Source organism: Sus scrofa, chromosome 17, assembly GCF_054392235.1.
Source record: "Sus scrofa isolate SSC_HxYL_T2T_F1_AM1 chromosome 17, Sscrofa_HxYL_maternal_Yorkshire_Landrace_v2.0, whole genome shotgun sequence".
Classification (NCBI taxonomy): Eukaryota; Metazoa; Chordata; class Mammalia; order Artiodactyla; family Suidae; genus Sus; species Sus scrofa.
In genome coordinates this window covers 9510604-9523590 of record NC_139399.1, presented here as the reverse complement: position 1 = coordinate 9523590, position 12987 = coordinate 9510604, and the positions used below count along the sequence as shown (strand labels likewise).

Sequence of the window (12987 nt, the reverse complement as noted above, 5' to 3'; positions counted from 1 at the left end):
AGCTAAATATATAGTTTGCTAGTTCCTTCCAGTCTCTGTGCTGACATCTCTGTGTTGTTTCCAGGACTGTTGTGAGTAGTATTATAAAAGTGTTAAATGTGATTATCTTAAAAACAATTACATCAATTATATGACTTGCAGTATAAAATTGGGTTCATTTCAGCTTTAGCATCAGATAGGCAATTTAAGGGTAAAATCTGTAATAGGTTCTCAAAATCAGGACTTGAACTAAATTTCTAATGTCCTCATGTTTTTGGGCAAAGTCTGAGAGTCTTTTTTTTCTCTTCTTGGTCAAACTCAGATTTATTTGTCAGTTCTTACTGCCATTTGTAAGGTGCTCAAACCCCCTCCCTCTTAGGGTCATGAGGGTACAAACCTGTGACTGAGTCACTTGGTCATCCTTTCAGATAATATTTTTTCCTAATAAAACATAAAACAGAGCATCCTTTTAATAGTTTTTATTTTTATCTTTGTCTGATGGCAATTTAAAAACAATTATCTTGTGCATTGTAATCTCCTTTAACCTCTTCTTTTTTTTTTCTGTTCTCACAGATATTGAAATAGGTCAAATTTTCTTTAGCCTTTTGTCTATCAAGAAAGATGCCACATCTAATTATATTCACAACTGCCCTCCTTTTTCCACTCCCACGTTAGAAAATAAATGATAAAACCTTGCTGAAAGAGAGGAAAGTCTGTTTGGGGTTGGAAAGGAGAAGACGGTACTGATACCTATGAGCATTCTAGGTCTTACACATTGAAATACGAATGGAACCAGTTTGTGGAAATGGAACCTATGATGAAATGGCCTGTCGGGAGGAGAGTCTTGGTGCCACAAGTCCTAGAGTCTGGTGCCTGCAAGACTCAGCACAGCTACTTTCAGTTTTACACGTGCTGATGTGAGTCAGAATGCTAGCGTATCTAAGACCAAGAACTATTCTCTTTGGATTATGACCATTATAACTTGTCTATGTTATTCTCACCTTATAGAGCCCAGTTGACTGGCTGATCTTCTGTCATTGCCATCACACCTCTGAGAATGCATAACTCATCTCTGGATCCCAAATTTGCCACCTCAACTACTGGTGCCATGTTAAGTGACCTCATTGTTTATGCATTTTCTAGGTAGACTCACACTGGTCCCTGATTTAATGCTCCAACACAAGACTGAACATTCTCATCTGAAAGCCTAAATCTTTGCTTTTCTCTATCCCTCAAAAAATGTCTATATATTTTCTCCACTTCCTCATTTTTCATTTTCTATTTAGCTCGCTCCAACTAAGCCTTTAAAGAGATCTTCAAAGATCTCCTAATTTAACTCTCTTCATAGAAGATTTTCATTATTTTAATTTCATCTTAGGTGTCACTTCCTTTGTAAGGTGTTCTTGTTGCACCACTTTTAAAGTGGTTTTCCTCCCCTTCCATTATATCACCTTGCATAGTATCTTCATAGCATGTATCACTATTTAATATTTTATTGCTTATATTTTGAATTTATATCATTGTATTTGTCATACATTATATATTATATTTGATGTATTATTTTTATGTATACCTATATGTATTTATGTTATTTGTTTATTGTGTTTTCACTAAATATGTGAAATTCATAAATGCAGCAAACTTGAATTCTACTTGCACATAATGGTCACTAAAAATATATTTTTGTCAAATGAAGGCCTACTTCTGCCTAGAGTCTCAATAATGATGAGAATAAATAATGGTGCCAGGTATATTATAATATTTATAACATTCCCTTGGCCTTAGTCTTCTGTACTGTTGTCCCCTCTGTGAGGTGGGGGAGTAAACCAATGGCTCTGGTACACTAGTTAATTTCCCTCTCATTTCATCTAGCTCAGTAGACTTTACCAGAATTCCCTAGGGCTAGATTATTGGTGATGAGCTATGGTTAGGTGATTAATGATTAATGAATGATTCATTTATTCTCTTCTAGTATTAATACACTATGTTATTAAATTTACTAAACAAAATAATCCTTTCTGAAAACCAGATTTTTCATACCTTTGGGAAAAAATGAAAAATTCACAAGGTCTAAGTCTATTGGCCCATGCATCTTTCATTTAACTTCATAATATCTTGCTAAAATTTTTACTCACATTTTGAAAGCATGTGTCTTTGTCAAAGAAAATGCAAAGTCCAGATCGAAATCAGCACTTCCCTGAATTATAAGGGGATAGAAGTAAATGCATTTGTCTTAATGTGAATGCTAATGACCATCTGGATCCAAACAGGCTGAAGACTTGCTTGCCATTATTAAGAAATACTGGGCTCTAGAGGTTATTTGATTCTAACAAATGCTTTTAGACCCAAAACATGGTATCTAATAGAACTGCAAAACTAAGATGAAGGGAGTCCTAATTAAGTAAACCAAGAAGTGTATTCTTTGAAAAACAAAAGAATTACAAAGCAATAGCTTAGAGAATGTTGGATTTATATTTCAGGAGGAGATGGAGACGAATAAGCCAGAAAGACACATCAGTACAGTGACATATTCTTTTAGGAAATTGGGATCATCTCTCTTTCAAGAAGTTTTCTTAGCTGTCCTGAGAAAATAAGTATCTCTGCAAGTGTATGTTTGTTCGATACATTCTTTTAGAGTGACAATAAACACTTAAGGAAACAATTTTCTTTTTTTATGTCTTTTTTTCCTTTTCTTCCTTTCTTTTTTCCCTTTCTTTCTTCTCTTTTCTTTTCCTTCTTTCCTTCCTTCCTTCCCTCCCTCCCTTCCTCCTTCCTTTCTTTCTTTCAGAATATACTATATTCTTTCTTTCTTTCTTTCTTTCTTTCTTTCTTTCTTTCTTTCTTTCTTTCTTTCTTTTCTTTCTTTCTTTCTTTCTTTCTTTCTTTCTTTCTTTCTTTCTTTCTTTCCTTCTTTCCTTCTTTCTTTCTTTCCTTCTTTCTTTCTTTCCTTCTTTCTTTCTTTCTTTCTTTCTTTCTTTCTTTCCTTCCTTCCTTCCTTTCTTCCTTCCTTCCTTCCTTTCTTCCTTCCTTCCTTCCTTCCTTCCTTCTATCTTCTTCTCTTTAGGGATGCAACTGTGGCATATGGAGGTTCCAGGGCCAGGAGTCTAATCAGAGCAGCAGTTGCAGGTCTATAGCACAGCTACAGGAACACTGGATCTGAGCGCAGCCTACACCACAGCTTGCAGTAACACAGGATCCTTAACCCACAGAGTGAGGCCAGGGATGGAATCTATATCCTTATGGACCCTATACCAGGTTCTTAACCTGCTGAGCCACAATGGGAACTCCAAATTTTCTATTTTATTTATGGAATTCTCATAACGCCAAGAGAATCCAAATATTTCAGAAAACAGGTCAACATTTAACATTTTAGGCAAAGGTAGAAGTTTCAAATATAGGATGGTTTGCTTAATCTCTTAGAGTTATATGCTGTTATTTATCTTTGCTACTGCTACAATTCTACCGTAACCTCTATGAAAGCATTTATGATCTTGAAAAACACCCAGATCTGTGAGACTTAAGAAAGAGGGAATATTTTAAAGAAAACTCTAACCTTGCTGTCTTTCTACAGCTCAAATACTGCATAACACAAAGTATTTTGTGATGAATGGTAATACACTGATAATGTTAAACTCATCTTTTTTTAAAGAAAATATTCAATTTCTTGAGGTTTTAAAATAACTTTAATTAAATAACACATTTTTTATGTTTTCTTGACAGTCTTTTTTCCTGGCCTTTGGTTATGCTATTTTTTAATTGTTAGAGATATTTGATGTATTTACTGAATTTCTGTAGCTTTACCAAAATTTCAGTTTTGCTGCTAAAAGATCATTTTCTTTGTAATATGTCTTATTTTGGAGCCTTGAGTTCTCATTTCTTTTCTAAGACATGTTAATCTCACCTTCATGTATAAGTAGAATTTGCAGGAAATAGTATATTCTGAAAAGGAAGTTTGCTTCCATATGAGATTAAAGGCAATGCATGATCTGAATAGTCACAGCATTTTACTTGTGACTTCAGAGACCAGCTACATCAGGGAAAGTCTCCTACTTGTCAATTAGACATATTCAGGCTTCTGAATTCTTGTGCTTCCCTATCACATCCATATTCTTCTCTTCTCAGGAACAGGGCTCTTTCTTGCTCTTCTCTTTATTTGTGGTGGTATCTAAAGTTCCCTTTATCCTTTTCCTATGTTTTCTGCATTGTCAGAACTATAAAAACCTCTACCAGAATCTTCAGACAAAATAAATTCCTGTGGTATTATGTTATCTGTTATATCACTTCATGTTTCATAGCAGTTAGTAAGTTTCACATCTCCCCTCCAAATCAGAATAGAGGACTAAAGCTTTTTGGCTAGTTTCAAGGAAATATTAAATATTAACTTAAATAATAATAATGATCATTAAAAAAAGGTAATTCTTTATATTATGAAAAAAAATTGTTCTTGATCATCTCAGAGTATTACCTCTTCTAAGATGTTAAAATTATGATTTAATACATGAAGCTATTTTTATTATAGTAAATATAATATACATCACTCATAAAGAATTGGAAATATAATTTTTAACAGTGCATTGATACAATTGAAGTTATAGCTCTAAAAGAAAAACAAAAATGGGGGAAAATCAAATAACTGATTGTTTTGAAGTTCTCAATATATAGTCCAATGTTTTATTTAATTTAGGATTGGACCAATGAACACCATAACTTAATAATTTTATGTTACACATTTTATATTACTTGGGTAATTTCAATTCTTTATTAATGTCATTTTTACTTTGGCATAATTTATCAGCATTATTTCTGTTGTGTTAATTATTATTATTATTATTTTGTCTTTTTGCCATTTCCTGGGCCACTCCTGCAGCATATGAAGATTCCCAGGCTGGGGGTCGAATTGGAGCTGTAGCCACTGGCCAACGCCAGAGCCACAGCATGTTGTGTTAATTATTTAATAACATTCACAACCAAAGAAATCTGAGAAAAACCTAAAGAGAAAAAAATTGAATAATCATTGTCCCATAGAAAATTATATTTTATTAAAATTAATGTTTCCATCCTTCAGGTAATCAATATGTTATTCTAAAAATTGTATACCCAGTGAAAATTCATTTGACATTTTTATCCATATTGTTTAGGTTGTGTCAGACAGCAGATAATGTATTTGCTCTTTGAAAGAATTTATTTAGAACCTAAATTTATATATTACCAAGAATATCATCTCTTTTCCAAAACTGACTTCTGCTGATATCATCATATTATGTCCTAGGATAGTAAAGATACTTTTGGTTCTTTCAGAGATGAATTTGATACTGGTAACTCATTGAAATAGAACTAAAATAAATAATCAACAAAGTTTTAATTAAATAGCTACATCTATATAATTCTAAGTAAAAGTGATTTTTTTCCACAAGTTTTTGCAAACACACTGACATTTTATTAAAACATGTACAGTGGATACTTATATCTTGCATTTTTAGATAAAGCCACAAAACACCTTGTGGTACAAGTTGACCTCTGTCTACTTTGAAGAACAAATGGATCTTATTCCAAGAGTAACCTGGCTGTGTGGGTCACTGGGTTCTGGACAAGTGGAAGCCAAGCTGAGAGTCTTCACAGATTCTGAGAGCAAAACCCAGGCTTAGGATTGGGCAAAGCTGACTGAGAGTGAGATACATCTTAGGGATATAATGGATAGTTTGATAGCTTGAAAATCAAAACTGATGATAATAATTGGAGAGTTTGGGTAACATATTCATTTTAATTAAACAAATTAATTGATTTTAATTACACAGAAATAACTATGTGAGCATTCACTACCTATTATTCTTAGATATCTTGTACCTTTTGATTTAAAAGAAAATCTTTGGGTTTTATTTTTGAATGCGTCTTTTCTTTCTTTTCCTTTTTTTTTTTTTTTTTTTCTTTCAGATGACACGAGAACAATACATACTAGCAACACAACAGAATAACCTGCCAAGGGCTGAAAATGCACACCTTTACCCAGTGGGAATTTATGGATGGCGAAAGAGGTGCTTATACTTCTTTGTCCTTCTGCTGTTGGTTACCATGATAGTGAATTTAGCCATGACAATTTGGATATTGAAAGTTATGAACTTCACTGTGGTAAGTACCACCATGATTTTACAGCTATTACCTTTGGTTCAAAGATGATATAGCTTTATTTGTGTTAACTGAAATTTATTCATCTTAATCTTTATGAGTTTATCTTGAAATTGTAAAGATTGTCATATATTATTTTATGACTGCATTCAGTATGTAATCATGATATGTATTACTACCTACCATATGAGTGTGGGGAATTTAGATCATGAGACAGCACAGCCCACTGATTTTTAGAAGTTAGAAAACTTTTGGAGTTCCCATCATGGCTCAGTGGTTAACGAACCTGAGCATCCATGAGGACACAGGTTTGATCCTTGGCCTCCCTCAATGGGTTAGGGATCCAGCGTTGCCATGAGCTGTGGTGTAGGTCGCAGATGTGGCTCAGATCTGGCATTGCTGTAGCTGTGGTGTAAGCCAAGAGCTACAGCTCTGATTCCACCCCTAACCTGGGAACCTCCATGCGCTGGGGACGTGGCCTTAAAAAAAAAAAAAAAAAAAAAAGTTAGAAAACTTGTATTCAGTGCTTGCTGAACCTGGGAATCTAATAAATGACTCTCTTCTTAAGAGATAATATTTCACATTAAAGTTAATATTAGAAATCACAAGCTCCTTTGAAATATTTTACATAGAGTATTTACTTCTCTATATTTGCTTTTTATGCAATCTACTGCATGATCCAATCTGATAAAGCCTTGAATTTCTCTGGGCTGCATGGGCCAAGGTACATTATTGTCATCAACTGGTGATCTACTTCTGTCAGAGCATGGTCATGGTAAATAAAAGATAAGCCATAAATTAGATCACTTTTATGAAAATTAATAATCCATAAAATAATTATATAATCCATTGGTGATTTTGCTTCAGTTTATTGACTGTATAATAAACCTATGAGGATGTCTTGCTTGGGAAAAATTAGCTGCTTCAGCAAAGTCTAGTTTAGCTTATTATGTTTTTACTGGCTAAATTCTTAAATTTCTCTCCTCTGCCTTTAAACCACTGTGCCATTGCTTTGGCAAAGAAGCCCAGGATATCTTCACATCCAAGCAAATATCTTTCCCTTGCTGACCAAACTGCTATTATTCTTTGGTACTCTGCATCCTCAGGGGGAAGTGTAAAGCTGGCTATTTATTTTCACTGATCTTCCTCTTTGGGGCTCTCTTAAAAATACTATGCTATGTATTGATTTAGCAAGAGAAGTTTCTTTCTGACTTCACTATTATGTAATTCTAACTAGAAACAGAATCTCAAAATGGAAAAATAAGCCTAGCATCTGTCCACAGTGTAGGGCACTGCAGTTGTGTGCAGAAGGAGGCTGGGAGGGCAGGTGGCTTAACCTTCCAAAAAGGAAAAACCATAGCTGTCCAAATGATGATAAAACAGCATATGCTCACAGAGAAAAATGAGCTGAGCTAGGGTTCCATTTTTTTCCAATACAGTGCAAATTTTGAAGGGTATTCATCCAAGAAGAAGAGATGAAAGACAAAAAGAAGATGGGGGAGAATTCAGTATGTTACAGGATTAGAGAAAAAAACTTCCTAGACATGGATACTTGTTCAGGTCACTGATCAATGCCTGTAAACCTGTGGGTGGCTAGAGGTGAATATGGGGGCTGTCAGGCAAATGATAACTTTATGAGACTCTAGTAACCTATTTTATTTATTTATTTAAAGTATAGTTGATTTACAGTGCTGTGCCAATTTCAGCTGCGCAGCAAAGTAACCAGTCATACATATATATGCATACTTTTAGTAACACTTTTGAAAGATTCCATTGTCCCTGGAGTTGGTTCATCTCTGTATTCATCTTCCCTCTTCCCCCACAAACATAAACAAACAAAAACTTGGGAATATTTTGATACAGATGTCACTAATTCTACACATAGTCATTTTGTTCTTTTGAGCTCTGCTCCTACCTTCACTTACTCATGTTTAGGTTTAATTTATGGTTCATGTGTTAAATAGTATTGACAATGTATATACCCATGCAGATTCTTTTAAAATTTAATTTTATGGAAGTAGAGTTGACTTACAATGTCATGTTAGTTTTAGGTGTACAGCAAAGTAAATCATTCATACCTCTACTGATACCCATTATGCTTTCCCATATAGGGTATTAAAAACTATTGAGTAGATTTTCCTCTGCTATATAGCAGGTTCTCATTCCCCTGCAGATTTATTTATGCTTTCTTTACTATCAGCCAAACAAGCAGTTGTTGACAGCAACTTCTGTAACATCACTTTTCTAAAATAATTTTTTTTCGTAGAGGAATAGTAGAATTTTCTCCAAGTCTTATCATTTCAAGCATTCTTTTTCCGTGACCAAAAGGCATCTTTTAAAACTCATGGAAAATACAATCAGTTCTCTCATCTTGGGAGACTTGTTCCTATCCAGTGACCAGGCCACAGGAATCTTCAGATTCAATTCATGTATTTTTCTGAAGCATGTTTAATTTAATTAAGAAAATCAACTTAAATGCATAATTACATGGCTGCCTGCATCTGCCTCCCAATAGTTTGCCCCATGCTGAGGGCAAGGCTGGATAAGCCATTCAAAGAAAATAATTGAAAGAGTCACTTTTGTCCTCAGGATCTTCTGAGGTTTCTGTCACCTATGGAGCTATCTAACTTGAACCTCCGCTGACCAAAATTTAAATGTCAACATATTCCTTGAGGTAATGAAAAGAAGTTCATTTCTATAGGAATTTCGGCATTTATCTATTTATTTTATTTCATGCATATCTTTCTTTTTTAATTTTTAAATCACAGTTTAACCTCTTTACAATTAAGATGGAAGATCATCCTTCCTTTAGCTATGCGAACTATTTACATGTACCTCAAATAAATGTAAAGATAAAGTTGTAATGGTTGTATCAAGATAATTTTGTAAGGTAACATACTCTCTATCTCAAGGCAGTAATTCATAATTACTAAAAAATTCCAAATTACTTAAGTAGTTGCAGGTTTTAGCTGTCCTGAATATCACACTTCAGATTAGTTTGTTAGTACTTGAAAAGGTGAAATAATTTTTAATCCTCTTACATTAGAGCAGTAAAAAAAATCAATTTTATATTTTCAATAGTACATTATGATTGTATCTATCTCTGCAGTGAATAGCAAAACCTGCTTGCCATACTCTAGTAGGAAGTAGGAAGTAAATGGTGTGTAAATTATTGGGGGGAATGTTACTCATCTTCAAAAAGTGTATTTCACTTTCATTATAACCATTGCCATACAATACATGGAAATATGTGGCTGTTAACATCTTTTACTGGAGCAAACTGGGCATGTCATTGCTATCAAAATATTATGTGGTCAGCATAGCAAGTATAGCTGCCAACTTGTCTTATGATGCTTCTTGGAGTCCATCATTATGGCCAGTGTAATACATGATCTGTATGGTAGATGTGACATCATTCTGTGGAAAATAATATCACTCTACTACTGAGATAACCAGCTATAGAATTAAGAAAAGGGAAATGAGTTTATACTACAGGGTAAAAAACTGAGGATAGATACACACAGTAATTTCCTGGGTAAAAGAGTTGATAAATGTAAGAATGAGTTGAAAAGAGAGAGTTTGAAACATCATTTTCTTGATATCAGCATAACCCAATTACGTGTTCTAGTTGTTGTCATTTGTTTGGTTGGTACACTATCTTTATGATTCAATATAGTAGACTAGTCCAGCATGTCTGCTCAAGCAGCATTCTTTTTTTTTTTTTTTTTTTGGTTTTTTGTTTTGTTTTTTTGTTTTTTTTTTTGGTTCAAGTGCTCAAGTAAGTGAGTTATCTCTGTATTTAAAATTTAAAATGAACATACTAAGAAAGTATTCATTGTAGTCATAGAGTACTGAGTAAAAGTTGGTGGCATCCAGCTACAACTTAATCAGATTAGCTATTTTAAGTAGATAGCAAAAGGAAGAACAGAAACATAAGTGCCATTTATGAAGCAAAAAAGGAAAGGCATGAATGCTGTAACTGAGAAGTCAAGAATACCCAATGTGGATAATAATTGAAAAAAATCAATTAATCGAGCAAATCGGAAAAAAAATTCTCAAGAGATTTGTATGATGAGCAGGACAAATGTTGAATGAAAGGAAACCCTGGGAGAAGTAGTATTGAATATCTTAGTTTTTAAGGATTGAAAAGGAACGGGACATTTTTAGTTCAATCCTCTGCATATTTCTAGAGTTCACTCTGCAATGTTCCCTTCATTTGGTCACCTAGCATCTGCTTAAACCTCCTTAGGATGATAAGCAAACCATCCTATCAAAACACTGGGTAGTTTTGTTCTTATTTGATTTCTTGATATCTTGATGCAATCTCCCTACATATAACTCCAATTACAGGATCCTAATTCCACTCTTTTTTATCTGACACTAGTTTATTAAGTAACTAATCAAGACCATAATGTTCTCATAAACATACATATAAAATGATCTGCATATATGTCTATGTAAATAAGCGTGTATAAGTATATGTTGTGCATATATATATAATTATACACATATACATATCAATATATATATTCTTATTTTATTTGAAAGTTTAAAAATCAGAATATGTAAGAGAGATTCTTATGTAATCCCTTTGCTTTCTTTAGTTGCCACTTACTTTTTTTCATTTCCAAATAGTCTCTGTGTTACATTATTTACAGACAAATGTTTATCAACATTTTTAATAAGTCTTTCTGTTTATGGCTGTTGGCTATATAATCGCTGATATCTTTTATCATCCTTTCTTTTAGTGTAACTTTCTAGGACTGAGATTGCCCATAGTACTATATTTAGCTTTCTGCTTTCTAACTTTTTTAAAGTTAAAATTTTTAAAAGTTAATTTTGGGGCAATGTAAAATGACATACTTTGTATGAATCTTAAATCCTGTGCTCCTTCTAATATCTTGGTGAATGATAGCTGTATCACATATCCCCCTCTCACTCTTGTTATTGTTTCTTTTTTCATCTTCATCATTAACGAAGTGTGACGTATTATTCATAACCATTTTCAATCTACCTAAGATGGCTAAAGTACCTTTGCAATATGCTATCCTTCATTAGTGCATCCATTTAAAAACTTGATACTCCCACACTTTTCTTCATTTCACTTCCTAACAGGATCATTACTTTGGAATGAACTTTTCCATCTCCATATTTCCAACCAGTTCTTATATTTATCAAAGCTGTGTCTTCATCCCAAATGCATTTCATTTCCTACCCAGAATCTATGGATATGTATAGCCATATGTGAAGTTTAAATATGATTTTAATTGCTTTGTCCTCCTCTCCTTAGCATGTTTATCACAAAGTAATTTATTTTTAGATGATATTTTTTATTGTCTGTTTCCCTCCCCACAGAATGTAAGATCCAAGAAACCCATGATTTTTGACACTTTTCCCCATGTTGTTTTCCCAAGGCTTTCAGATAGATTGTTGACCTGTTGTTGTTGATTTAACCCAGTAGCTTCTGGATTTTTAAACCTAACACATTCAAGGAAAGCAGGCCCAGCCTCCATCACCCACATCAGTGGTACGAGAGCTGCCATTATTAATACTTTTATTCAATATGAAAAATTTTATCTTACGGAAGACTATACATATATATTTAAGCCATAAGTGATAATAATGATAACAATAATAAACAATGAAATGAATACCTATACCACATCATCCGGTTGAGAAAATAACTACCAGTATCTAACTGTAGAGAACCATACCCCTGCATGTTTTTTCTTGCGTTTGTTAAGTTTCATGTGACTACATGTCTGTATAAACTTTAAATGGTGCATTGTCTTTACATTAACAATCTATTTGAAAGGCTTATTATCCCTGTTAATGTATATTTACTGCTGCAATTTATTTACTGCTGTAAATTCCATTGTGAACATAACTTATGTATCTATCAGTTTTTCCTTTGAGTTGTTTCCAAAGTATTTTTTGTTGTTTAATTTGCTCTTGCAACAAGGATTCTAATACCACCTTTATATATCAATAAATGTAGGTGCACTTGTAGAAGTGTTTCTTTAGGTCTAGAGTCTAGAATGTACATTAGAAATATTGACTTTTAATATCATTTTTCTTCCTAAAATGATTATATCAGCATCAACAGCAACAGGTAAGGGTTTCTTTTGTTCTCCTTAATTCTTAACAGAGAATTGTCAGCTAAACTAAATTGCTACCCCTTAAGCCGCAAATCTGACAGCCAATTAAATATCCCCTTTATTTATTGGCTTATTTGTTTTTATTTAGATGTTCCTTTCTGACAGATTTCTTTATCAATATTTAGTTATAGATTTTCTCTCTGCCATAGGACATACCATGTTATATTAAATATATAATTATGGTTCATCTAAATAAGTACTCTTCTCCCCCTGTCCCATGAATGTTGTAATTCCTCAAGGTACAGAAGCTGGTTTCATTTTCTTATTTATTTGGTATCTTTGCCAGGCACATGGTAGGTAATACATTATTTTTAGTTGAGTGTTTATACTCTTAAAAGGTTTAGATTCACTTTTAGAAGAGGAAGCCTCAAATTTAATGTCTTAATTCCCCCCTTGTACTTTCTGTGAAATTGCTTCAAATTCTAGTTGGTTTCCATTTTAATATTGTGGGCTTTTGCTTTTAGCTGCAGTCTCCCTCTCACTCCATAACAGGGTGGGGTTCCTCAGGTCCTTGCACATCTTCCAGCCAAGCTGACCAACTTCCCTTGTTAGGAAGACACCAAAACACTCTTTCTCCCAGATTCTCAAAGTGCTTCAGTAAGATAGTTTTTCAGTAAAAGTATGATGCTTTGAGGCTCCCATTACTAGTTCTTACTGACACCCTCAGTAATAACTACAGTAAAATTACAGGCTTTACTTTTTCACAAAGAAAAAAGAAAACTTGGAT

General features: G+C 33.5%; 1 protein-coding gene across 8 annotated transcripts in view; it reads left to right on the top strand.

Moving 5' to 3' along the window:
* SGCZ (sarcoglycan zeta) overlaps positions 1–12987 on the top strand; it is a 1018982-nt gene that overhangs the window by 594951 nt on the left and 411044 nt on the right. For 7 of the 8 annotated variants that reach the window (XR_014831744.1, XR_014831743.1, XM_085002706.1 and 4 more), the window contains 1 exon segment: positions 5911–6105. Coding sequence is in view for 6 of the 8 variants with exons in the window: in XM_085002706.1 (XP_084858832.1) it covers positions 5911–6105 (195 nt within the window). In the remaining 2 variants the exon portion in view is untranslated. 8 annotated transcript variants of the gene reach the window in all.